At 43.0% G+C, this 26,655-nt stretch overlaps 1 protein-coding gene across 4 annotated transcripts in view; it reads left to right on the top strand.

The window, feature by feature from the left end:
• Positions 1 to 25,472, top strand: part of LOC134340316 (integrin alpha-6-like) — a 201,604-nt gene extending 176,132 nt beyond the window's left edge. For 2 of the 4 annotated variants that reach the window (XM_063037396.1, XM_063037395.1), the window contains exons 18-25: positions 776 to 853; positions 2,553 to 2,655; positions 3,901 to 4,071; positions 7,852 to 7,965; positions 8,670 to 8,780; positions 9,910 to 10,008; positions 10,641 to 10,766; positions 14,295 to 25,472. In XM_063037396.1, the coding sequence (XP_062893466.1) occupies positions 776 to 853; positions 2,553 to 2,655; positions 3,901 to 4,071; positions 7,852 to 7,965; positions 8,670 to 8,780; positions 9,910 to 10,008; positions 10,641 to 10,766; positions 14,295 to 14,453 (961 nt within the window). In that variant the 3' untranslated portion in view covers positions 14,454 to 25,472. Of the gene's footprint in view, positions 1 to 775; positions 854 to 2,552; positions 2,656 to 3,900; positions 4,072 to 7,851; positions 7,966 to 8,669; positions 8,781 to 9,909; positions 10,009 to 10,640; positions 10,767 to 12,209; positions 12,338 to 13,447; positions 13,474 to 14,294 lie in introns of all 4 variants that reach the window. The other 2 variants (XM_063037397.1, XM_063037400.1) reach the window with 2 other exon arrangements.
• Positions 25,473 to 26,655: the final 1,183 nt, after the last annotated feature.

Raw genomic sequence — 26,655 nt, 5'->3', positions numbered from 1 at the left:
AAACTATATATAAATTGACAAAGACTGACAAACAACCAGTGTGCAAAAGAAGGCAAACTGCAAATAAAAAATAATACTGAGAACATGAGTTGTAAAAGATTCCTGGAGAGTGAATCTGTAGATTGCAGAAGCAGTTCGGAGTTGTGGTGAGGAAAGTTATCGGCGCCAGTTCAGGGGCCTGATGGCTGTAGGGTAACGCAGACCAGAGGATGAACAAAAATGTGAAGTTGAGGATGGAGTCGGGTTAGCCATGGTCTTATTGAATAGTGAAGCAGGCCTCAAAGGTCAAGTGGGTAGACCTGCTCCTGACACAAAGGTTTGTACGACGTGCACTTCTTCCTGTGCTCAGCATTTCTCCATAGCAGCCAAGATCAAGGAATAGAGAAAGTGACACAGATCTTAATCCTCACCGCCCCCCCCCACCACCACCCCTGCCACCCCCAGTGCCCTTTGGCAAGATATATTGGTGATGTCAGTCTGTGTCAGACTGGGGCTTGGCCATCTTGGTCCCTTCTTGCTGACGAGCTCTGTTGCCTGTCAGTCGCTAAGTCTCTCAGCAGAAGGGAGGGTTGTCGTGATGCCTCTTTCCTCCTAGTACAAGAGCGCCACCTGCTGCCCTTCTTTCTACTCTGGCGCAAGCTATAACTATTACAGCATGCTTTTGCTTATTTCTAATATTTTGGTAAAAATTAGAACAGATTGTTTTGATTTAATAATAAATTATCAAGTTTATTATGAAGGTGCCTCTGAAATTCTTTTTTGCTTCTCTTCACAGCATAAGTGAACAGAGCAATTTGAACCCTATCACAGCCACTGCCCACGTGATGATCGTTCTACCACTTTCCCTCTCTGGGTAGGTGCTTCTTTCTCAACAACACTGTCCCATTGGTGCCTGTTGTTTCAAAGACCAGTGTCAAAGTTCAGAGGGTCATACCGCAGGTTAGTTTCTGACTTGGATGTAAACCCAAAGAAGAGAGAAGGGATGAGAGGTGCCATGGGATGTCGGCTTTGGAGCTTTTGAATAAAATAACTTTGAGCAGTCTCATCCCAGAGACCCTCTGACATGCTCCCAGTGTATGAGAACTATACGGGCAAACAAAGTGTGGTCAGTGTTAACAGGTCATTATTGTTGTTAATAGGATCTTCAGAATCATAATCAGAATCACAATTAGATCTAATATCACCGGCATATGTCGTAAAATGTGTTAACTTTATGGCATCAGTACAATGAAATACATGGTTAATAAATATAGAGGAAAAAACAGAGTTACATTAAGTATATATGTGTCTATTAAATAGTTCAGTTCAAATGAGTGCAAAAAATAACAGAAATAAAAAAAGTATTGAGGTATTGTTCATGGGTTCAGTGCCCATTTAGAAATCAGATGGCAGAGGGGAAGAAGTGGTTCCTGAATCGCTGAGTGTGTGCCTTCAGGCTCCTGTACCTCCTTCCTGATGGTAACAGTCAAAAATTTGGGAAGCTGTGAGACTGTGAAGGGCACCAAAGAGATGTAGGTCTTTCCTTCTCGCAGGATGCCAAAAACTTCAGGAGAATGAATAAACACATGACTTTATGTCAGTGATATTAGCTGAGGAATTAACAGGGCTCTGGAACAGGCTCTGCCACTCTGCATCCCAGGACTTTTAAGATCTACATGAGAGAGTGGATTTAATGTCTCATTGGAAAGGTATCACCTCCAAAGATTCACCAAAGAGTAAAATTCATCTTTTAAAAGGAAGCTAAGAGAAGGTGGTGACTAAGAATATTATCCAAACATGAAGAGTTGCTGTCACTTGTGCTTTTAAAAGAAACTATCTCCTCAAAACAGTTTGCAAGGAGTGAAGGGTGCTATGGCTGTGGGGCAGGCTTCAATTAGTGCCTGATAACAGAGGTGGAAAGGCAGGTGACGGAGAACTAAAGTGGGGGGGGGGGAGGGGATGTAGCCACATAAGTGGATGATTGGAGTCACGTTTGGGGGTGGAGTCAATTGAGATGCTACTGTGAATAAAAGGGAGAGGTAGGGAGGGCCAGATGCAGCAGGAGATTCAAGCCCTCTAAAGGATTTTTAAAGAGGCTTTAAAATGGGATGCAGTAGGATCTGGGCAGCCGGTGTTGGTCCATGTGAAGTTATAACACAGGTTTCCTAAATTACAGGCCATTCCTCTCCTCGCACCCAGCGCTAACTGTTGTGTTTCTGGTGTCTAGGACCTTTCAGTCATCAAGGAGATGAACCAATTTCCTCAGCAGCCTGGATTTTAACTTCTCCCCTTCCTTTCAGTCCTGACAAAGGGTCTTGGCCTGAAATGTCGACTGTTTACTCTTTTCATAGATGCTGCCGGGCCTGCTGAGATGCTCCAATACTTTGGATTTCCAACATCCGCAGATAGTCTCATGTTTGTTATAATTTGGCGCATTTGTATTAACTGCCAGTCTGTTCCATTGTCTCTCGATGTTGATCCTCATTAGCGATTTGGTCACTATTACTATTGGGAATGTACAGCAGAGTATTCGGTAGATTTTCATTAATGCTGGCTCTTTCTACCTTTCACAGATCTGTTGCACCTAATTATGTCTCTTTTGGAGGTGAAATTGTGGGAGAGAGTGCAATAAAAGAAGAGGACGCCGTGGGAAGCATTGTTGATTATGAATTAGTGGCAAGTATATAACATTTAACTGTTCTCAATTTTACTTGTGGCTCGCAAACGTTCATCATTTTTCCCACATTGTTTCTGGAGAGAGATTTTTTCCAATCACATTGGAGGTATATGTATTCTACTCCAGATAAATTTGGCAGTCACTAACTTTTTTGGACAATCTGGTAGTTTCATTACTGAGAGTGGCTTCTTAATTGCAGGGTTTCAGTCCATTGAAGAGGGAAAGGGTTTGACCTGGAATCAGGATGGATTTGTTTCACTGCAATCCAATGTTTAAGGAGGGAAGGAGAAATAATTTGGACTCATGAATGCAGAATATGGTTTACAGTTTTGGTTTTCCAAAACAAGGGAGTGGATGGAAAGTTGGTTTCAGCTGAATTCACTAAAACAGCAATGTTTTGTCCTCAAAGAGCATGGCCTACATATAGGTTTGTAGTTGTATGTCCACACGTAGTTCTTTTGAATGAGATTACCCTTAGGGAATGTGTAATTTGTGCATTTATCTCCTTTTGCTCTGTATTGGAATTGCATTTGCAGGTTATCTTGGATGATACTTTGATAATCTTGTGTTTAATGGTTTAAACTTAGTCTACCTTGTTATACCCTTGTACCTCATTGCTTGTCTGCAGTGCACTTCCTCTGTAATTTTAACACTTTATTCTGCACTCACAACCTGAGTCTGCAGTCCAGGGTCTGTTGGTTTTGATAATCGATAGAATTTTTTTAAAAAACATTTAAAAATGATTTAGCTTACTGAAGTAAACATGGCTGTGCCTGTGGATTTCAGCTCTATAGTCCTGAACGGGAATATCTGATGATTCCCATCGGAGCTGCACGTAGCAAGTTGCTCCTTATCGGCACCATCTTTCTGCATGTAGTGTTACCCCAATATCACAGGACCTTCTTGACCTCATGTGTTTCTGAAAAACTATCAGAAAGGTGAAAACCTGCAGTAAGAGTAACTTCTAAATCATAATTTTACCGAACAACTTTCAGCTCCCTCAGTCAGTTCTGTTACTCCTGCGTACAGTTCAATAGCCACGCGTGACAACATTCCAACAAGAAGCAGACAGGGAGAGGAACATTTGATTCTCCTTTTGAATGGTTGCCTGCAAGCGGTGGGGGGGGGGGGGGTGCGGAAAGGCTTTGCTTGGCCTATTGTCAGCTGTGCTTGAACACGGGGAGAATGCCCTCCCCTGTGCATAGCAAGAGCCAAAGATAATTGTCCACCTTCTCAATCATCAGGTGCTGAACACGGGAAAACCTTTGAAAGCCTTGAGCTCTGCTTTCCTGAATATCCGATGGCCTCACGAGATCAGCAATGGCAAGTGGCTGCTGTACCCAATGAGGATAGAATTTAACGGCAATGAGAATACGCAGTGCTCTCCATCCCAGGCCATCAACCCTCTTGACTTGGTAAGCTTCTCTGACAGAATACCTGTCTCCTTTGTGCATCAGCAGACGTCGAGGTGGCAAGAAGGTAAAATGACCAAGCAGCTTGCTCACTTTACACTGTTAGACCAAGTTAACATCTTTCTAATCAGTTGCATTTTCTGTACCAAAAATGCATTGCTAAGAGATATATTATTGGTACAATAATTAAGTCGAGGGTAAGAAAGCTATAAAAGCAGGAGGGTTATATTAATGGGGATTGTAACTTTCCCAACATTGGCTACGATTGCCATGGTGTAAGGATGTGAAATTTATTAAGTGTCTGTAAGACAGTTTTTTTTTGAAACTTTCTGTCACTAGTCCTGCCTTAATTTAGGAAATGAAACCAGACATGTGATTGAAAAGTCGGCTGGGGACCACGTTGGGATTAGTGACCAATGTGAGCTTCAGGGTATATAAAAAGGGAATACAAGATGTTCTACAGATGCTGGAAGTCCACAGAGAGAAACACAAAATGCTGGAGCAAATCAACAGGTCAGGAAGCATCTTTGGAGAGGAATCGTCAGGACTCACTTAGAGTCTCGGCCCAAAATGTCGTCTGTTTATTCCTCTCCATCGATTCTGCGCTGACCAGCTGAGTTCCTCCAGCATTTTGTGTGTGTTGCAATATAAAAATGGATCAGGAAAGTCATCAAAGTTAAGATTCTTATTTGGGGGAAAGCTGATTTTGAAGACCTGGTGAAAGCAGAAAGAGAGCAGATGCTTATGGGTAAAACAATATCTGACAGGTGGAGTCTTTTAAAAGAGCAAGTGTTCAGGGACTGCATGTTCCAGTAGTGGTAATAAGCAATGAGCCAAGATGAAGGAATCTTGAATGAAAATGTTATTTAAGGTTTGATTAGGAAAAAAGAAGGGAAGCATATTACAGTTGTAGCTAACAAGCGAGTCCCATGAGGAATATAGAGGGCATAGGAGAGAACTCAAGAAAGAAATTAGGAGGGTGAAATGAGACCATGAAAGATTCTTGGCAGACATGATCAAAGGGTCCCAAGTCATTCTATAAGTGTATTAGGGGGAAGAGGGTAGCAGGTAAGTGTGGGTCCCTGCAGCAACAAATGGGATCATCTACATTTAGAGCCAGGAGGTGTGGGCGAGGTCTAAAATGAATACCATCTGTATTAATCAAAGAGAAGGACATGGAGGATTTTGAGTTCTGGAAGGGATACATTGATGGTCTTGGAGTATGTCTTATTAAGAAGGTAGAGCTGTTAGATACCTTGGAAGACAAAAGGGCAAGAGGAGATCTATCCTAGGTACATAGAGAAATAAGATAGAGATTGCTGGGGCACTGATGGAGATTCTGTATCTTCATTAGCTATAGGCACAGTACCAGAAGACTGGAGAATAGCTAATGTTGTTCCGTTTCTAAGGATAGCAGAAAAAAGCCAGGCTGGCAAGCCTTAGCTGTGTACATACATCTATTGATGCTTTTGGACATATCTTCAGTGATGTTCCTGGAATCATCGGGTGTTTCGGGTCTTTCAACATCATACAACCTCCTCCAGGTGACCCAGCCGGGGCTGATCAGACCCCAGCTTGTGTCCAGATGGCTAGCTACTTATGACTCCATGGCTCCCCTCTTTTGAGCCACAGCCATCTTGAGGCCCTCTCTGCCGCATCGGTGGTACTGCGGATGGCTCTCCTCTTCCTCTCTCCCTCGATGCCCAAAATGCTGAAGGCTCTCACTAAAGAATGGGCTACGAATCCCCTACAGCCAACCTCCACTGGGAGACACCTCGCTCTCCATCCAGCCTGCTGACAGTTGCTGACCAGTCCTGCATACTTGGAGATCTTCCTTTCAAAGGCCTCTTCCAAGCTATCTTCCCATGGGACTGTCAGCTCCAGCAGCACTACTTGCTTAGTCGACTCAGACACTAGGACAATGTCTGGTCGCAGGGTGGTGGCTGCGATATGGTTGGGGAACTTCAGCTGCCCTTCGAGGTCCACCAACAGCTGCCAGTCCCTTGCAGAGGTTAGAATGCCAGCAGATGTTTTTTAGTAGTAGGTAAATAATTTGAGAAAATTCTGAAGGACAGAACTTATGTATATTTGCAAAGGGAGGAACTGATTAAGGTCAGTCAGTATGGCTTTGTGTGGGGCAAGTCCTATCTCACAAATTTGAGGAAAAACAAAGGAGACTGATGAAGGTAGGACAGTAAATGTTGCCTCCACCTGCATGATAGGCTGGTCCAGAAGGTTAAAGCATATGCAATCCTTGGAAAAGTGGCTAACGGGATCCAAAATTGGCTTGGTGATAGGAGGCAGAGGGTTGTGGTAGAAGGATGTTTCTCTGATTAAGTGTGACTGGTGGTGCTGGGGCCTTTGCCGTTTGTGGTATACCTGAACATGAATGTAAGAAGATTCAGTAGGTTTGCAAATGACACACAAGTAGGTGGTTTTGTGCAGAGCAAGGAAGTTTGTCTAATCCTACAGCAGGACACAGATCCGATGGAAAGTTGGGCAGAGAGATGGCAGATGGGATTTAATTCTGACAAATGTGAGGTGATGCACTAAATCAGATGGAATAGGACACGTACAGTAAATCGTAGGGCACGAAGGAATGTGGCTGAACAGAGAGACTCAGTGGTATAAAGCAAAGATGTAATGCTGAGACTTTATAAGGTATTGGTCAAACCACATCTGGAAGCAGCTTTGGGTCTCATATTTGAGAAAGGATGTGCTGGTATTGGAGAGGGTCCAGAGGAGATTTACGAGAATGATGCTGGGAATGAAAGGGTTACCATATGAAGAGTGTTTGATGGCCCTGGGCTTATAATCACTAAAGATTAGAAGAATGAGGGGGTATCTCGTTGAAACCTATCGAAAATTGAAAGATTAAGATAGAGTGGATGTGGAGAGGATGTTTCCTATAGTGGGGGAGTCTAGGACCAGAAAGAACAGCCTCAGAATAGAAGTATGTTCCTTTAGAACAGAGATGAGGTGGAATTTCTTTGGCCAGAGGGTGATGAATCTGTGGAATTCATTGCCATAGATAGCTGTGGAGTCCAAGTCATTGGGTATATTTAAAGTGGAGATTGATAGGTTCTTAATTAGTCAGGGCATCAAAGGTTATGGGGAGAAAGCAGGAGAATAGTGTTGAGAGGGAAAATAAATCAGCCATGATAGAATGGAGGTGCAGACTAGATGGACTGAATGGCCTAATTCTGCTCCTCCGCATCTTATGGTCTTATGGAATGTCTGTGACAGGGTGGAGAACAAGAGAGAATGAATGACACAGGTAATGTTGGTGCTATGGTCAAGGTTTTGTTATTCTCACAACACACACAAAACGCCAGAGAAACTCAGCAGGCCAGGCAGCATCTATGGAAAAGAGTAAACAGTCGACGAGGTAGAGCATTGCTGGAACTGTAGATACAGAAATCTGCAGCTGCTTGAAATCTAAAACAAAGAGTTAGAAACGGTTTTATCAGGGATTGCAAAGAAGAATTAGATGGGCTCTAATTAGCGGTGGCACAGGGAAAGGGCAAGGGAATTGGACTGACAGGATTGGTCTACAGAAAGCTGACATGGAGCCAATGGGTTGAATGATCTCTTACTGTTCTGCAATGGGTTCTATGCTTCAGTGTGCCAGCCAAGTCACCTTACCTCAGGTACATAGTTCTGTTACCTGACTGTGCACATGCATTAACATCTTTCTCAGTGGATGTTGGAATGAAGCTTATTAACAGAAATTTAGAAGTGGGTTTGACACAATATCATGTAATCTTCCTTTCCTCTTTGCAGACATTTAGCAACAGAAGCCAAGCAAAACCTCGTGCAGAACGGCTGCAGGGAGACGGTGGAGGCCAGCGACAAATGGTTGCTCACCAGACAGGAACAAAGAAGAGTCTGACCCTGGTAACTGACCAAACTGTTAAACAGACTTAACGTAGGTAGAAGATAACTAAAAGACACAGATGAGTGAAGTACCTCCAGAAATAACCTCAGTTCATTGCCTTGTTCCAACACAGGTCTGATTTATCCATAATCGTGTGAGTTTCTATTGAGTTTAGTGACCAACCCACACCAATATTTAACCAACACAATCCTGGGCACATGTGATGCAGCCATGCCAATTATGATAACTTTGGCTCTTGATTGACTAAGATTGGAGCCACCTTGAGCTCTTGAGTCATTTCCACTTCCAAAGTGAACAGGGAATGAAGGATCAAGAAATTAAGAGATTAAATATGAAGGACAAGAGGTATAGAACGTGAGCCATTTGCCACAATAGGTCACTTTACAAATCAGGTACAAACGACTATACCCACTGTTTTCACAGACCTGTCAGTATTAGGTTTTAAATTGCAACTGTTCTGAGTCAGATTTTTATTTTACTTCAAGGAATATAGGGAGTTTACTGAACCATTACAGCCCAAAATTCAAAATTTCCATTTCTGGTGTGTCAGACAAGCCTGCAGAATAGTATTTCCCAGTAGATTAAATTAACATCCACCAGCTCAAACCTGCACACAATATTTAATGAAACTGCAATGCCTGTTGCGGAGCATCAATGTGAAAAGTAAGTTTTGTTTCTAATTGTGTGTAACATCTACCCACAGGACTGTGATCAGGGGACCGCTAACTGTGTTGTCTTCCAGTGTCCCCTGCAAACCCTGGACACAACCAAAGTGAAAGTAAGAGCACGACTGTGGAACAACACTTTTCTGGAGGTAATTTTACAAGCAATTGTAATGCCAGATCATTCCGGCCTGGAATGCTGAGATGAAGGTCTCCCAGCACTGCCCAAGGAGGTTTGTCAATTAAATGTCACCTCATTCTAGTTGTTGGTGGCCATGACCTTGAGATTTAAGACTTATCAGAATTCAGGACAAATATCATGAAATTTTACAGAAACAGAATGTTTAGATGATGATGCAGGTTGATTGAAAACAATTCAATGTCAAGTAGGCTTGAATAGGCTCCTGTTATCATCCATTTCCAGCTTCATCAATACCAGAAGCACAATTGAGATGGGAAACTGAAATGTCACATCATTCAAGTTCAAGGTTACTGTCATTCAACCATACACATTTATACTGCCAAACAAGACAACGTTCCTCCGGACCAAGGTGCACAACACAGGACATATAACTCACAAACATAACACATAAAGTAATATTACCACAAATAAATTAACAAGTAATAAGGTGCATTTAGGATGGAAATTAAAAAGTAAACAGTATAATGCTAGTGGCGCTTCATACGTGATGAGACCTGGGTGGTGGCAGGGAGTTCGTTAGTCTTATGGCCTATGGGGAAGAAGCTGTTTCCCATTCCAACAGTTCTTGTCCTAAAGCTACGGCACCTCCTGCCTGATGGTAGGGGGTCAAAGAGATTGTTGGATGGAGGGGAGGGATCATTGACAATGCTAATGGCCCTCATACGCAGCAGTCCTAGTAAATATCTGATGAGTGGAAGAGAGGCCACAACCGCCCTCTCAGCAGTTCTCTCAGGGTAAGTATTTTCTTATGAACTCAGATGCTGGGACAGAGTAGTGGAAGGTGGCGTGGTGCAGCTTTCAGGTTCAAAGGTCTATGCACATGTTGCCAAATTCGGCAGTGGTGAAAATGTTGGCACACGTTCCTTTCTCTCATGTCTGTCTATTGACCACTTCTTGCTTCATCGTTGTACATAGATATCGAAGGAAAATAGTCAGGCATGGTGGTGTTGACTACCCCACAGAGGAATCATCTTGTGTCGTACTTGTCTTAATTCAGACATCAGTGGGGCGGGGGGGGGGCAGAATTCAGAAAGGCTTTTCAGTTTTATTGATGCGTTGACCTGTCATTGAAATTACAGGAGTACGCATCACTCAGTGAAATACGTGTGGTCATTCGCGCTGACATTAGTGTGAAATCAAGCATTAAAAACCTTAAGGTGGAGAAGACTGCTGCACAGGTATGGAAGTAACTACAAATCCAGCCTTTACTGCCGGTTTAGGCCAGCTTTTAGATCTGGCACAGTGGGTTAGACTTGGAGAGAATGTGTGAGATTGTTTAAACTGCATTCCAGGTGCACCATATACAACAGAAAGATTCGCTGGATGTTCCATTAGGGAATGGATGTATGACCCATCTCTCACCTCTGCTATAACCATGACAGGGCAATCCGCCTGGATATCGCCCAGCAAGAGAATGCTAGGGACTAGACTCACTGGCCTCTTTCCCTCACTAGGGTCACCTTCTAACCAAGTTTGCCTGGAACTATCTAAAATGAAAAACAGACAAAAGAAGTCATTAAAAAAATTAATGTCAAGTTCCATAATAGTTATAGAGTAATTATTAAAAAATTCAGTGAAGTTGCAGCATCATTAACCCTGTCTGCTCCCCATCAAGCACTTTGAGACTTCAACCACAGCACTGACTTCACTGCCTGTGAACCTTGTCTCCTTGTAGCTTTTCCAGACCCATTTCAAAAACTAAACACACCTGAGCACGTATGTGCTTAAAATTGCTACATAGCCAGAGATTTTAACTTTTAATCCTGTGAGAGTGTATTAGAATCGCCACTGTGACCTTTAATTTCTACAGGTTACCTTGCCAGTATATCCGGAGAAGGCAGGTGTAGTATATGGAGAAACACCTTGGTTGATTATACTGATTGCTGTCCTAGCAGGAATCCTGGTATTGGCTCTGCTTGTTTTTCTCCTTTGGAAGGTAAGCACAGATCTCATCTGTACATGTGGGTGTTGGTGGTGTCACCAATTCACATTTCTCGACCTATGAGGTCTGAGGCTTCAAACATAAGTAGAACTGTTTCTTTCCACTTAAAACCTAGATATAACATGAAGGTAAAAAAATACAAAGCATAGTCCATCTGAGCCTGGTCCAGATTTTACTTTCAATTCAAAGCATTATGAAAGATTTAGAAGGTGCAATGCTACCTTTGGTGTATATTTCATCAGCAGATGAAAATTATGATGATGATTGCCTTCATCATTTTTGATCAGTTTAGTTGGAGTCACCATTTCTCAATCGGTGAGTTGTGACTTGTTGGTGTTTTCTGTAAGGCCGGATATTGAAATGCGGTATTTGTTTTCTGTTCCTCAAGTTAGGTCAATCTTGGGGCATCTTTGAATCTCATAGACATCAACTTCACAGTATCACACATTTCCTCCCACTTGTGAGGGGCAGGCTTTTTTAAAAATAGAGAGTGGTAGGTGCCTGGAATGTGCTGCTATGAATGGTGGTGGAAGCAGAGGCAATAGTGGAGTTTAAGAGGCTTTTAGACGGGCACACAAACATATAAGGAATGGAGGGATACAGGTGATGTGCAGGCAGGTGGAATTAATTTGGCATCATGGTCAGCACAGACTTTGTGGGCTGAGGAGCCTATTCCTATACTATATGATCTTCACTCATCCTCCTGTGTATTAGCTACTGTCTCCCTATCCTGGATTGGGATTTACTGCGATCCCTCCTGATGATAATATGCCAATTTGGCTATGGCTTTATTGTTCTATCACCTTTTACTGTCTTTGTAAGTTAGATATGAAATGTAGAAGTAGTTTCAAGTATGTTTGACATACAATTGTAATTTCAATTCTTGATCGTAAGGGGTGGATTATGTCAGGGCACCATTTGCAACCGAATTGTAAACATTCTTTGGGGGTAGGCCTTTTACTTTGCTACATGTATTGCCCAAAAAAAGATCTTCCCAAATGATTGTTAAAAATCTGTAGAAGGGATTATTGTGCTTTGAAACTGTGGTTTGAGCAGAACAATGTGGTTGCCTTGGAATGAAAAAGGAACAAACTGGGGTTAAGGTATTGAGGTGTTTGTAGGGTTCAGAATTCCTCTCATTTCAGGATTTCTTTCATGGGATCCAGAGATTTTGTCATCAATTTGAAGTAAGGAGGCATTCATGAGGGAAATTGCTGTCTGGTGAAGATAAGAAATCCCAACTCCAGTCATGTTCTTGACCATTGATGTCTCTTAAAACTGAGCCAAATTGAATTCCACTTGCTATTCTATTGACTGCATTCCTGAAATGAGAGCCTCAAGTTCTGCACATACCCCTGTTGTTCCTTTGGATGCCGGATAACTCGTCCCTACTTGGTTTGCCTGCCATAACACTGGACCAACGTTGCTTCCTTATAGTGCGGTTTCTTCAAGAGAACAAGCAAAGAGGCTAAGTATGAAACCGAATATCACAGGGCCCATCTTCAAACCCAGCCATCTGACCAGGACAAACTGGCCACGGAGGCATAATGCTGACTTCTGTAGCGGTAATTGTAGTGCCAGGTCCCTGCTTGATCTGGGGCAAAGGCTTTCTGTGGTAGTGTCAATGAATATAGTGTGTGTCTTTTGCACGGTATTGAGTGCTTGTTATGCAGGTGGAGGAGGGATGGTGTAAGGATTATAAATAAATAAACTGTAGATATTATGTCTAATGATAGCTGCAGTTTAAGTGATTTGGACAGAGGATTTCACCCCTGTTGCATTTCCCACTGAGCAGCCAAATATGTCTTAAAGAGATGTTCCCTAATTCACAGTTTCAACCCCCATTATAAATCAGGAAGCTGACTGAGAACTTAAAGGTGACCAAACTCAGTACTCAACTCGCACCTTTATCAAATTGTGAAGTGCTTAATGCAAATGCAGTGAATCTCCAACCACCACCTCAGATTAATACTGTCTTGTATTGCAAAGTCACCTATTCTTTACTGGGTTCTACAAGTTTTCTGCCTTGATTATGCCAATGAGGTTTTGTGTTTGGTCGAAGGGAGAGATTGGTGGTTGGGAGCCATCTTCACTGCATACGCAGAGTCAGAGCCAAAGGCTATTTGAGATCTCTAGCCCATTGTGAGCTCTTGCGGGGACACATTCACCTGCTGTGATGGGGCATCATCTGCGATGTTTAAAATAATCCATGTGATTTGCTTAGGTAATAATCCTTACATTCTTCACCACTCCCTGCACTCTGTGTGTCATTAGGCAGCAATGGACGGGTTTGCGATGTGCATTAGGCATGCATTTCTGTTGATTTCTGTGACTTTCCTCTCCCCTACACCTTGTGAAGTTTGGACTTGTTTTCAGTGTGTACACAGTAAGATTAGCCTGAGATGCTTTGCATGAAATACATTTTATTTGAATGTTTTACATCCCCAAGGAATCAGAAATGTCCTCTCACATGCTTGTGTGTGTGTTTGTGTGTGCTTTGTTTTACTTATTGAAATAGTTTTTTACCTTTCTGGTTGAGATAAAGCTCAACTGGACTGATAGGTCATCTGGATTTAATTTGCATGAAGTAACATTGCCACAAAGCAACAATTCCACTTTAGGAAGTATTAAACACTCTCTCTCTTTCTGTTTTTCCTCCTTTGCTTTCTTCCAAGAGTTTCCCAAGGCTGCTTTTGAACAGGTTGGCTCTACTTACGAGACTCTGTAATTATGTGGCTTCCTTCAGCTCAGAGTTAGTGCACAGGATGTGGAACATCTCCCATTTGGAGTTGTATGGAGAGATGGCAATGTTTACCATTCTCAGATAAATGTAGCTAGAAATAGCCTCAGCATCAAGGGTTTGACTGTGGTAGAAGTCTGCTGTAGAAAGAGAAAGATTAATGTGAAGGTACTGTACATCAGGATCTCCCAAAGTGCTCAGGGCCAATGGAAGCCCTTTGAACTGTGGTAAAGTAGGGCAGACAATTTATACACAATATGCTGCCACAAGTATCAGTGAGATAATATCTAGATAATACGTCTTTTACCATAGTTGGTTAAGGCATAAATTAGGACACCAGGGGTAAATTTCCCTGCTCTTTCTGAACACATGGGATGGTTTACACCCACTTGAGAACACAGATAGGGTTCTCAATTTAACATTGCAGTGAAAAGGGTATGCTTTTGACAAAGCAGCACTCCCCAACGCTGCACTGAAGTGTCAGTCTGATTTATTTATACAAATTTCTGGAATAGGAGTTGAACCATAACCTTATAACTCTGAGGTGAGAGAGTGAAACCGAGTGAATTTCCTGTTAGACATATTTGCATAGAAACGGGGGTAGGCATGTGGAGATTAGTGGGGTGATGGTGGTGAGGAGGCTGGGAAAGACTCCCATACAAAAGCAGATGCCAAGCGTCGCTGAAAGAAACTACCCTTGTCCAGATCCCATTTTGCTGATTGGTTTTACACAGTCCAGGAAGCAGAAATTAAATGGCATTCTCTCTTCTTGTCCTTTGTAGTGCGGATTTTTTAAGCGTTCCCGTTACATCGATACCGTCCCTCAGTACCACGCCGTGCGGATAGGAAAAGAGGAGCGACAGCTACACGTTGATGAAAAAAAGACACAATATCAGAAGGAATGGATGACTCACTGGATTGACAGTGACGGCTACTCATGAACCTTATTTATTTTTATATACTTTAATAAGCAGCTTAAAACAATGCCCTCCCCAACCTCACAAATCCCAACAAACATGTATGTTTCTGATTATAGCACCTACCAGCTGCACTGAAAACGAACAAGGTGACACTCTGAGACAGTGAGAGCGGCAAACTTGAACCCTGAATCTAGAGCAGATGCTTGACTACTTTTTGTTGGCGATGCTTCCACAATCTCATTGTGCATCACAATGGTGCTTACCACTGCTGAATTAGAAGACTTGATGTCATCCTTATTAGTTTTTTTTACATACTGTAGGTAGTAAGCACCCACCCCTCTGTCAGTGCCCACCTCCTTACCCCAACCTAAATCATGTTACCTGTTGTTATGCCACTGCGGTATCCTGGTTCAGATGCCCAACAAAATATTCTGTGACTTGGTTTCCAGAGTTGAGTGTGAGGAGAAGAAAGCAGAAAAACCACCAGATCCTCCTCAGGTGTGACTAAAACAGGACATGTTGACTGCCCATTTATCTCTCATTCAGAGCTCATTTAACTGGCTGTATGATGTTCTTAGTTGATGACTTCCCTTTCGATTTGTTTCCAGGGCAAGAAAATAGTGTTTTGCTTTTCAAGCTCTCTCCAGCCAGTCTGATGCAGACTGTCCATGACACAACAAACAAAATGCCAAAAGTGAAGGGATAACACGGAACTGGGATTTGAGGTGATGAAATCACTTAATATCACATTATAATATGAGAAGGGAAACTTATATTGATGAGATGCCTTGCACGTCCCCTGGACTTCCCAAAACAGTTCACAACTAATTGAACTGTTTATCTTTAAGTGGGATTGCTGCTGTTAAGGGAAGAAATGTGGCAGCCAATTTTAGCACAGCAAGATTCCACCAAAGAAAATAAAGGTCAACCATTTGGCCCATTGGCCCATGGAAGTATTTTTGTGCCATGACAAGCTTCCCTCCGCCCCGTCAGCACAAACTCCTCGTCTGATTCTGTACCCTGTGCACTGTTTGAGCTGGGTCACCAAGACTACAACTGATTTATCATACAGGTTGAGCCTCTTAAGTGCATGAATAAGGCCTTCAGTCTTGTCTTAAAATGGCCAAGGCAACCACTTTGGCAGACATGAGGCACTCATTCTCTAATAACTAAAGTAGACCAGAAACACATGGCGTCACTTAGTGAAATCATGTTATGTTTCATTTCGTGACACCTTGTCAGAGTCAAGTCTGGCTTCAATTGCAAAATAACTCCTTCCAAACAAAGTAAGTGTCTATTACTTTTTGTGAGATTCAAATTTGATATCTGTTTAGTCATTCGTTTGGGTCTGATATTTTGATCACATGAATCTGCCAGTATAACTGTCTGGGTTATCTCGTGGAACACTTTATGAGGATAAATAGACAATCATGGGGAAGAGATAAGTACCTTCAGCAAACCCACCCCACCCCCACATTTTAATGTTTCCCTTGCAATATTTTAAACCTGAGTCATACCAGTTTTTTGAAACTGAAGCAATCTGCCTCCAAGCTTTCTCTCCCCTACCTCTTTGTCTTTTTTCTGTCCCTGTCTATTTTCACCTTCTCGCCCTCCCAAGCCCCACCGCTCTTTGTTTGGGACCTATCAGTTTAGAAATACATCTCAGACAGAATTCTGGGTACAAAACCATACCTAAAGACTGCATGGCACAAACAAATGTTGCTTCAAAATTGCTATCACATTGCGACCAATGGAGTAATAATTGCCTATATCGGTCAATTTTGTCTTAATGTCTTAAGCCATGATCTTTTAGTTGCATAGTTTATGCTTTGCAATTGAAATAATAGTATCCATCATAACCCATGATTAGTGATGTTATCTTACACTGCAGTTGCAAATAAACAAGGTGAGGTTTTTAGCAAAGAATTGCCCGAAAAGGTCCGCTTTAGTCATCAGAATTAATAGCTAGACCTGAGTCCATTAGATTTGTCAGGTTTAATACCATAAAACTGTTGCTGCTGGTTCGCTCCAGGAGCTGATCTCAACTGCTGAATTCAAGCACCTGTTCACTGTTTCACTATAAAGTAGTACTTGGCATGAATTCTGCACTTACTCTTGCACTAGACATAGCTGCCACTCTGTTGTTGGTAAATACCTCTGATGCTGAATGCCAAGGACAGCCAACTGATATTAATTCTAGACCTTCTCAGACAGAGCAGTCTCCTAGCTTACCCATTCGAAAATCATTTCAATGCTCCTATCCTTGCTAGTTTCTTCCCCACAGTATAATCAGATCAATTCCAGTGCACTTTGAAAAAAGGCATTGGTTAAGGTTTCAGGTTTCCCTGAACTAACATTCTTCCCTGTCTAAGATCTACTTTGATGACCATCATTTCATACCTTCAGGGGTATATAACACATGTCATGCTCCCTTTTTGTTTCATTTTTGTTCCTTAGAGCAATGATGAGATTAAGAAATGTGCAATGGATGTGCAACAAACACCAAGCAGAGGTATAAACCAAAAATGATGGAAACACTCACTGGGCCAGAGAGATCCTTTGGAGAGAGTAAAAGATTTGATCTTTCATGTCAACGGCCTTTCAATGATCAGAAGTATTCTCTATCCACAGATGCTGCCTGACCAGTACAGTGTTTCCAACATTTTTGGGTTTTTTTTTGTTTCAGATTTCCAGCATCTGCGGTGTTTTGCTTTTAGATGCCCTCAACCAGTCCCACTGGATAGTGCTTCTCAAAGAGAGCCAGGGCCTGTGGGCAGGCACTTCAAGTCAAGTACGTGTCAATAACTTGCATTGTCCTCAAACCTTGGAAATAGCTATGAGTGGGCTCTGTTGGTGGATGGAAAATGTGCAAACCCAACCTAGAAATATTTGAGAGTTCCTCTCCCATTAAACAGGATCAACCTGATTTTGTTTGGGCTTCAAGCTCAAATACTCCACTGTGGTAATCAGAAACGTATCAATATGCCTCCTGATTTGCTTCATTTTCTATTGTCTGAATGAATCTGTGCACTTGAATGTCTTGGCACATTGAATATGATTAAGAGACTTATTCACAAAACAGGCCAACGAACAGGACCAGACTACAAGTTTGTCACCTTTAATTTGGCATTTTCTTTTCCAAGGTATATTCCATGCTTCAGAAATTGCCTCTTGGCGTCCCCTTTCTCCTGCAGAGAATGTTAATTCTGTGGGCAGGTAATCCAGTTCCACCTCTCGTCAGGCCAAAAGCTCTCTGGCTGATTATTCTGGGAAATGAGCATTAAGGGGGAACCAGGGTGTATTTTTTTTTCCCCAGTTGGCCACCAGCTTGTTTTGAGATTCTCTGCTTCCCAGGCCAGGTTGTAGAAGGTGTTATACTTCCTGCAACACAGTACCTTTTGCTGTTTCTCTGCAGTTTTCAAAGGTGACTCAGTGTGTCCTGATGCAGAGGCCCTGAGATAGAATTGGTCTTCAATGTTTGTACAAAGTAGGTCTGCTGTCATCTACACTCCATTATTCTCTTCCGTTGCCTTTTTAATAGCAAAATTAAGCAGCTCCTCACAGCTCAGTTCCACTCCTTTTACCTTGACCAATCTCAATCTCAGACTACGAGATGTGGAATTGGCTAGAATCCACGGGGTTGGGTGACGGTGGGGATGGGGAGAATGCTGAGGGTGAAGGGAAAATTGGAGGGGGCTCCTATTCTTCAATGTTGTCCTGACACCAACTGTACAGAAGCCTCTGTGCCTGCAGGGTGTCTCATAGCTTCATGACTTTATCCTGCATTGGCTGGTATTGCATTTGACTGGTCCTGTTGACCTTGGGGCTGTATTGTGAGTACAGACACTGAATTACCATCTACTGAATCTTTAAAGAAAGTCATTATTGTGCAGCAACAATAATTATTAGTGACCTGAAGTGACTTCAACACAGTTTACTGTATGGTACAGTGTTAAATCAAATGTATGCATCAGTTGCAGAGTGTGCATTATCTGACATTGCGCAAGAGTGAAGACTTGGTAGTGTCAGGTTGGTGTGCAATGTTTCCCAGACTATGAAGACGACCGGTGTGACTATATCAACAAGGACAGTGGCAACACCCCTTTTCAGTAACCCTTTAATCTTTGTTTCATGGTTAAGATGTTCACACTTGTGTACAGTACTTTGAGAAAGCCACATTCCACTGTCTTACCTTTTAGCCCTTCTCAGGAAATATGTTGTTCCATGGCAAAGACAGGTGGCTAAACTTCAGGCTGCTATCAACCTAAAGTGCCCAAATGCTTAGTTTTCTTTGGACATTACTGAAACACAAAATGGACACATTTAATCTAGAACCAATCCCACAGACGTGGGTTGGTAGGTTAATTATCCGCCATAAATTACCCTTAGTGTGCGAATGGTAGAATCTGGGAGGAGTTGATAGGAACGGAGGGAGAAGAGGCTAAAGGGATTGCACTGTGAGTCAGCAATGACTTAGTGGACTGAAATGGTGTCTTATGTTTTAAATAAATATGGAATATGGAGCAGGATGTGAAATATGGAATAAATGACATTTTCCTCCAACTAGCCCTTTCAGATCAGCCGAGATTGTATTGAATGGCAGAGCACACTTGTGGCTGAGTGCCTTAGTTCCTACGTTTCCTGTCTTGTCCCATCTACGTTTTGTAAGGCAGATGGCCTGATTGGGAATAGAACTCAGGCCGCTGGGTTGAAAGTGCAGCACACTACCACTGTGGATTGTGTGGGAATCCTGCAGACTGGAGTTGATGTGCAGATTCAAAAGCAAGTTTTACTTTCTTTTAGCCAAGATGGACAAAAAACAGGCAAGGGCAAAAACAGGCAACCAGTCCAGCTCAAAAACGTAGCAATCCACACACAAGTTCAGTAATCCAAGATCTTGATGCACAAGAAAGATCCAGAAATGACAGGTAGTAAGCAGACGGAAAAAAAACACAGAAAAAAACCCCAAAAAGGGAAAAAAAAGCATATATATCAGAGGCTCTTGCTACTTACAAGATCACACTGAAGACTGAGCAAAGATATAGGAAGCGGGGTTTGAATACACACACGTTATGTGCATTCAATGATCAATAACAAGAGAGTCCAATCAGTCTGTAAATACCCCTGGGGAACTGTGTCTGCCCCTGCTGACCAACCCCAGAATAGACCAGAGTCCTAACAGGACCCCCTCCCCTAGGAACAGGTCCTGACTTTCCCCAGGGACAATCAGGGTGGTGATAATGGAACTCCTGAATGAGATCAGGATCCAATACATTCTGTGCCGAAACCCAAGAGCGTTCTTCATGCTCATAACTCTCCCAGTCCACTGGATGCACCCATGGGCCCCGCAAGAGTCCAGCAGGTGGTGGACCACGTATACAGACTGACCATCAATGAGCCTTGAATGGGGGGGGGTGTGGCTTGTAGCAGGAGCCAGCCGACTGGCAACCATAGGCCTGAGATGGGAAACATGAAAGGTGGGGTTAATCCAAATTGATCAGGGGAACAGGAGCAAACTAGAGTCATGATCCTGGAGCTCAAAACAATGGGCTCAGGGTCCCCTTCTGGAACCGGAGGCTGGAACAGGCTGAACAGGACAAACTTGAACCTATTGAAAAACAGAGCCCACCGGGTTTAGTCTTTTGACTTGCTGAATGTACTCTGGGTTTTTGTGGTTGGTCTAAACAGTGAAGGGATGCTGGCCCCATGCAGCCAGTGACTCCACTCTTCCAAAGTTAATTTGATAGCCAAGAGTTCCCTGTTACCTACAAAGTTTCTTTCTGTGGGTGCAAGACAATGAGAGTAGAAGGCATGTGGATGGAGCTTGTCAGATGTCTGTTGAGACAACACTGCTCCAACACCTACATCCACCTTAACTATGGAAGGGAGAGTAGGATCAAGGAGTTCCAGGGGTGGGGTAGTAGTGAAATGCTTCCTGAGCTCCAAGAAGGCTCCTTCTGCTTCAGAAGTTCAGGTGAACTGGGTGGTGGCCTTTTTTTGGTCAGGGTAATGAGAGGTGGTGCTATAGAGCTAGAGTTATGGATGAATCGTTGGTAAAACTTGGCAAAACCAAGGAAGCATTGTACCTACATGACAGAAGAGGGTTTGTCGCTAGTCCCTGAATGTCTTGGTCTTCCTGAGATCCATCTGGATTCTACCCTGGGGGATGATGAGCCCTACGAAGGAGAATTCAGATGCATGGAATTCACATTTCTCTGATTTCACATAAGGCGGCTCATGAGGAGGCACTGGACGATTAGTCGAACGTGATGAACATGCTCATGGAGTGACTTGGAGAACACCAGAATATCGTCAAGGTAGATGAAAACAAAGCAGTTTAACATGTTGCACAGGACATCATTGATGAGGGCTTGGAACACAGCTAGAGCATTACTAAGTACGAACAGCATAACCAGGTACTCAGGGACCGGTAGGGATGCTGAATGCCATCTTCCACTTGTCTCCTTCTCAGATGTGGACCAGGTAATAGGCATTCTGGAGATCCAACTCGGTGAAAACTGTGACTGCTTGGAGTAGCTCAAATGCCAATGACATCGATGGGAGGGGGTAAAGATTCTTGGCAGTGTCTTTGTTCAGTCCATGATAGTCAATACAGGGGTGAAGGCCTCTGTCCTTCTTCCCCACAACGCAAACAAAGGGGAAGTAGATGGTCGGATGATACCAGCAGCGAGGGCCTCCTTAATGTACTCCTCCATTGCTACCGTCTTGGGACCAGAAAGAGAATATTCTACCTCAACGAGGGCAGGTACCAGGGAGTAGATCAATGGAGCAGTCATATTGGCAACGAGGAGGAAGGGTTGTGGCTCTTCTCTTACTGAAGACTTCCTTCAGGTCCTGGTACTCGGGATAGCTCAGAACAACCAAAGGACTCGGGAGATGTAGAAGGTGCTGTAGAGAAGAGGCAGGCCACATGACCGTAGGGCCCCACTCAACTACAGTTCTTGTAGACTAGTCAATGTGTGGGTTGTAGCAAGTTAACTATGGGAATCTTAGGATAATAGGGAATTGGGGGAATGGATGGAATGAAGTTGGGTTTCCTCATGATTATTAATAGAGATGCACGGGGACAGTGAGGTGATGAACACTGCCATCACCCAGAGGTCTTCCACCTAGGGCAATTACAGCCATTGGGGACTGTAGACTCGTGAGAGGGTTGACAAGATTCGTCGCAAGGGAAATGTCCGTGAAACTATCTGCTGCACCGGAGTCCACCAGGACTTGGAGGGCATGCTGTTGGTCCTCCCAGGATATGGAGATGGGAAGGAGGACACCAGTGACTGAGGTCTTGGGAGCGAAAGAGGACCCCATCGCAGGCCTCCCTCCTCTGGATGAGTTTGGACTTTTCCCAATAGCTCAAGACAGGTTGATCTAAAGAGGTCCTGTTTTCCACAATAGAGGCAACACTTCACCCTCATTCTACGGTTTCACTCAGCCTGAGCAAGTTGCGTTCCTTCTAAGCTCTTCCAAAGCGGTGGCCACTTGAGGGCTCTCTGGTGGAGGTAGTAGTTTCCATACTGTGGTCTTGAGTGCATTAGGAGCAGAATGGCATTCCCTCCATCTCTCACAAAGGCGATTGTCCAGTTGAATGGAGAAGTCAATCAGTGTCCAGATTGCTCAGCGCATCCCTGGACGCTAACTCATCTTTGATGGCGTCTGAGAGCCCATGTTCAAAAGCAGCAATAAATGGTTCTCAGTTCCATTGGCTCTTAGCAGCTAGGGTGCAGAAGGAGATGGCATAATCAGTGACACTGAGGCTGCCCTGAGAGAGTTGAAGCAATCGTTTGGCCTCTCCAACTCATCCATGAGGGGTGTGTAGGTGTGTACACCAGAGGCTCTTGCTACCTAAATGCAACACAAAGAAGAAACCTTCGATCAACATCAGGGCTGGTGATTCTATCTGAACAGAGGGTTGAGGAGATACATGTCTAGGTGTTGTAATTAGTTCAAGATTTCTCCCATCCCTCCCCTTCTGCCCTCCCTCAAATTCTGATTACAGCCTGCATGCTCTGCCAGTAATAATTGTTTAGCAGAACAAGTACAACATTGTCTAATCTCCTAAGTGTTAATCCACTGGAAGATGAGGAGGTCTCAGCTAATGTCAAGTTCAGCGGCAAGCAAATGGTCACCTAAAACTGTCGTTGGCAAAGAATCACAGGATAGTTGACAGCTTAGTCCATGTGTGTTTTGTAACTCTGTTTATTGCCACTGGATTCAAGGCAGGATGGAGCTTAAAGGAAAATGAAGAAAATCTGCACATGAATTCAGTCAGTGGTAAGAGATATAGGGGCAAGTGTTTGTGTGGCATACCTGCTTCAGGACTTGTATACTCAGGAATTTAGAAGGCTGAGAGGGGATCTGATTGAAACATATAAGATTATTAAGGGATTGGACACGCTAGAGGTAGGAAGCATGTTCCCGCTGATGGGTGAGTCCAGAACCAGAGGCCACAGTTTAAGAATAAGGGGTAGGCCATTTAGAACGGAGTTGAGGAAAACTTTTTCACCCAGAGAGTGGTGGATATATGGAATGCTCTGCCCCAGAAGGCTGTGGAGGCCAAGTCTCTGGATGCTTTCAAGAAAGAGATGGATAGAGCTCTTAAAGATAGCGGAGTCAAGGTTATGGGGATAAGGCAGGAACTGGATGCTGATTGTGGATGATCAGCCATGATCACAGTGAATGGCGGTGCTGGCTCGAAGGGCCGAATGGTCTACTCCTGCACCTATTGTCTATTGCCTATTGTTAGTGTAATGCCAAAACAGCAGTAGAAGAATCAGTCCCTGATCGGCCCTCCCCAAACTGCTCCTTCTCTCCCTTAGCTTGTTTTTTTCCACATATAATGCACTCAGTGGAGCCGACTGATCTTTTTCATTGCCTTAAATGATCAAAGGAACCTCCTCCCACAGCTTTCTGGGGTTTTCATGAGACACTTCTCTGCCAAAGAACCAACTATTCAACAAACAGGGGACTGGCAACAGTATTTGCTGGCCAGGCAGTGTTTGTATAGAGCAGAGGTGTTGTTCAAACAGGCAAAAGGGGTGTTATCAGCGTCAGAGCACTATATGCCAAATTATTTGACACAGCTTTATTCTGTCCAATCCTGGAGACTTAGAAAAAGTAGAAAGGTTTTAGTTGCTGGTATCACTGCAGTCAAATGTTCCATTCCAGCTTCTCTCAACCTTCCCATCATCCTCTGAAGGATTCTAACTAAAAGGTGCATTGTCAATAAATCAGTAAAGGACATTTGTAGTAAGTATCCATTGGAGGTAATTCTCATGAGTGCCATTTAATTACCTCACCAAATATTGACTCCTCACCAACTCTGCTGCACTTATTGGAGCTTAACAGTTACAGATCCTAACCAACTGGTTGTGACCAGCATTTGCAATTAATGAGTGCACTTGCTTTACCATATGCAGGGTGCATTGTCTTTTATTATTTTTAGCATTTATGGGAACATTCACTAATCCAAGCTGCTAGTAAGGAGGGGATACAGTCAAAAATTTGGTCCTGTAGATGTTGTAATATTTTTAATTTGTGCTTCCTTTGAACACAACTGCCTGTAGGAAATATACATAGTCAAATACCTAATAATGCCAACAAAATTCAAGTCATTGGAACTTATTTTTGCACTCTGGCCCTCCAACTCTGTTGCTTCTTCTTTAGCCTTTGGAAATGCCCTGGTATCACTACAAGTTCATTGCTGGACGAGTCCCTTCTGTCTTTGGGTGGCACAGTACCCAAGGGGAATTAGAAGGCAATGGATTTTAATTTAGACTGAAGCAATGGTGAAGGGTCAGACTGAGGTAAATCAAGGAGTAGTGGTTGACTGATAACCAACTTGGAATTTCACAGCCCACGAGAACAATTGATTGACAGGTAGGGTACCCGCTGCAGTCGGGTCCCAGATGAAGCTGGGCTGGCATGACCAAACCTTAGCCTTCACAGAATGAGGTGAAAGAAAGGCAAGTAAATTAGAAGCAATCCCACTGAACATCAAGCCATGTAACTCATGAGTACATGCCTAAAAGGAATGATATTTTATGTTCCTTACATCACAAATTGGTTTACTGATAATAAATCATTGGTTACAAATTATTTCCTGATTGCATTTCCTTGAAAAATTAGTTAACAGCAAATGTCTGTAACTGTTCTACCCTATATTTTTGTGCCTTAACTTACCTGCTTCAATGCTCCCTTTTGTTATACACTTTGCATCTAATGTGTTTAAATATAGACTTTTTTCTTTAACAGTTGATGTTCAGTACACTTTATATGCCTGGTGATTGACCAGTACCTACCTTTAACCTGATTTCTTCATTAGACTGTATGGTTGGGTTAGAAGAGGTAAAATGATTGGTTCTGTCACACCAATCCAATGTTACTGCTCTTTGATCATCTCTCCTGGAGATTTGCTAAGAGTGCCATAACAGACCCCCACTCCCCATACTCTAATTTTTTTCGATGGCCTGGCCTCTACACATAGGCCATTGGTGCAATATGGTGCTGATTTCTCAAACTGGTGTGCTTCATATCAGAAATTACTTTGTGAGGACTAAAGTTCAACCACAAGCCAACAGATTCCCAAGAAAAGATTAGAAAGGGAAGAGGGAAGGGGAAAAGAGATCTCAGTGCATTTCATCAAAATTTCCATGCATAAATTATTGCTGATTTTCTCTACCGCCCCCAGTGAGTGAACATGGTCAAAGCAAACAGCCGGGGAATGAATATTAGGATATACACTGATTGTGCATCCACACTGGTCGATCACTAGTCATGACCTTTCACCTGAATATTTTGATGTCAAGTGATAATGTATCCACGTCCAAATACAACTGTCAAATATTAATATAGCTCAGATAATCAAAGTGCTCCATTTTTAAAAAATATGGTTGTATATAAATCTATATTTGGGTGTGGTTGCTTTGTACATTTTGTTAACAAATTTCATTTCTTTATTGAATGTTTGTCAAGCAGTTTACTTATTTAATGTTCAATTCTCAGAAGTAATAAAAGTTGGAAATGTTCACTATTTTGTTATTTCAGCCTTTTGTTTTTAAAGTCTTAGAACAGAAAATACTGGGGACACTCAGTAGGGCAGACAGCATCTGTGGAATGAGAAATTGAGTTACTGTTTCGGATTCTGTAATGTCAACTGTTTATCACTTCTCGTGACCTGTTGAACATCTCCAGCTTGGTGTTTTTAAATTGCCGATTACCAGCATCTGCAGTTTTTTTTTAACTTTTCAATTGTTTGTTTATTTATTTATGTATTGAGATACAGCACAGATTAGGCTCTTCTGGGCCTTCAAGCCATGCCGTCCAACAATCCCTTGATTTAATCTAAGCCTAATCACAGGACAATTTACAATGGCCAATTAATTTACCAACCAGTACGTCTTTGGACTGCGGGAGATACCAGAGCACCCGGAGAGAACTCATGCGGTCACAGAGAAGATGTACAAACTCCGTGCCCGCCTTTCTTGAGAATACTGATTCATTGTTGGGGTAACTCTTGCAGAAGTTCCAGCTGCCTAGGTTATTTCACCAACACCTAGAGATCCTGTCCGTGTGAAAAATAGTCACTAATCAATCCAGCAGAGAGTGGTTAGAATATGGAATTCCTTCCCACAGGGAGTGGATGAGCAAACTAGCAGAGATGCCTTTAAAGGAGACTGGGGAACCCAACAGGGAGGAAGTTCGAGAAGGATGTGCTAACAGAGTTCCATGAAAAGAAATGGGAAGAGGCCCTTGTGGAGGTGAACACTAGTATAAAGCTGTTTCCAAACTATGCATTCAACTATTTGTTGTTGATCAGATGTGGGCCTTTGGGAAAAGCCATATTCCCTGTGTGCTGATGCTAGCTGCTTTCCAGTCTTGACTGCATTTATATCCAGGAGTAGAAATTCATCAGCACCACATTAGCAATGCACAAGGGGTCTTTGCTCGTTACACCAATTGCTGTTTTGGTTGTAGACTCATCCCAGCAAAATTCAGTCGCACCTGAGGCTTCAGAGGCTGTTTAATCTGACCATTAAATACTTCCCTCTGTGTGTTGTGCCATTATGGATTGCACAAAGTCCCAGGTAAGTCCAGGCTACCTTTAATTCAAGGGACCGATGGGCAAGAAGAGATCAGCCAGTCACACGTACAATCCTTAAAGGACTGCCCTCCCAATATTATATAAACTACATACAGTATGCTA

This window comes from Mobula hypostoma, chromosome X1, assembly GCF_963921235.1.
Source record: "Mobula hypostoma chromosome X1, sMobHyp1.1, whole genome shotgun sequence".
In the NCBI taxonomy this organism is placed as follows: Eukaryota; Metazoa; Chordata; class Chondrichthyes; order Myliobatiformes; family Myliobatidae; genus Mobula; species Mobula hypostoma.
This window is presented reverse-complemented; position numbering and strand designations above follow the sequence as displayed.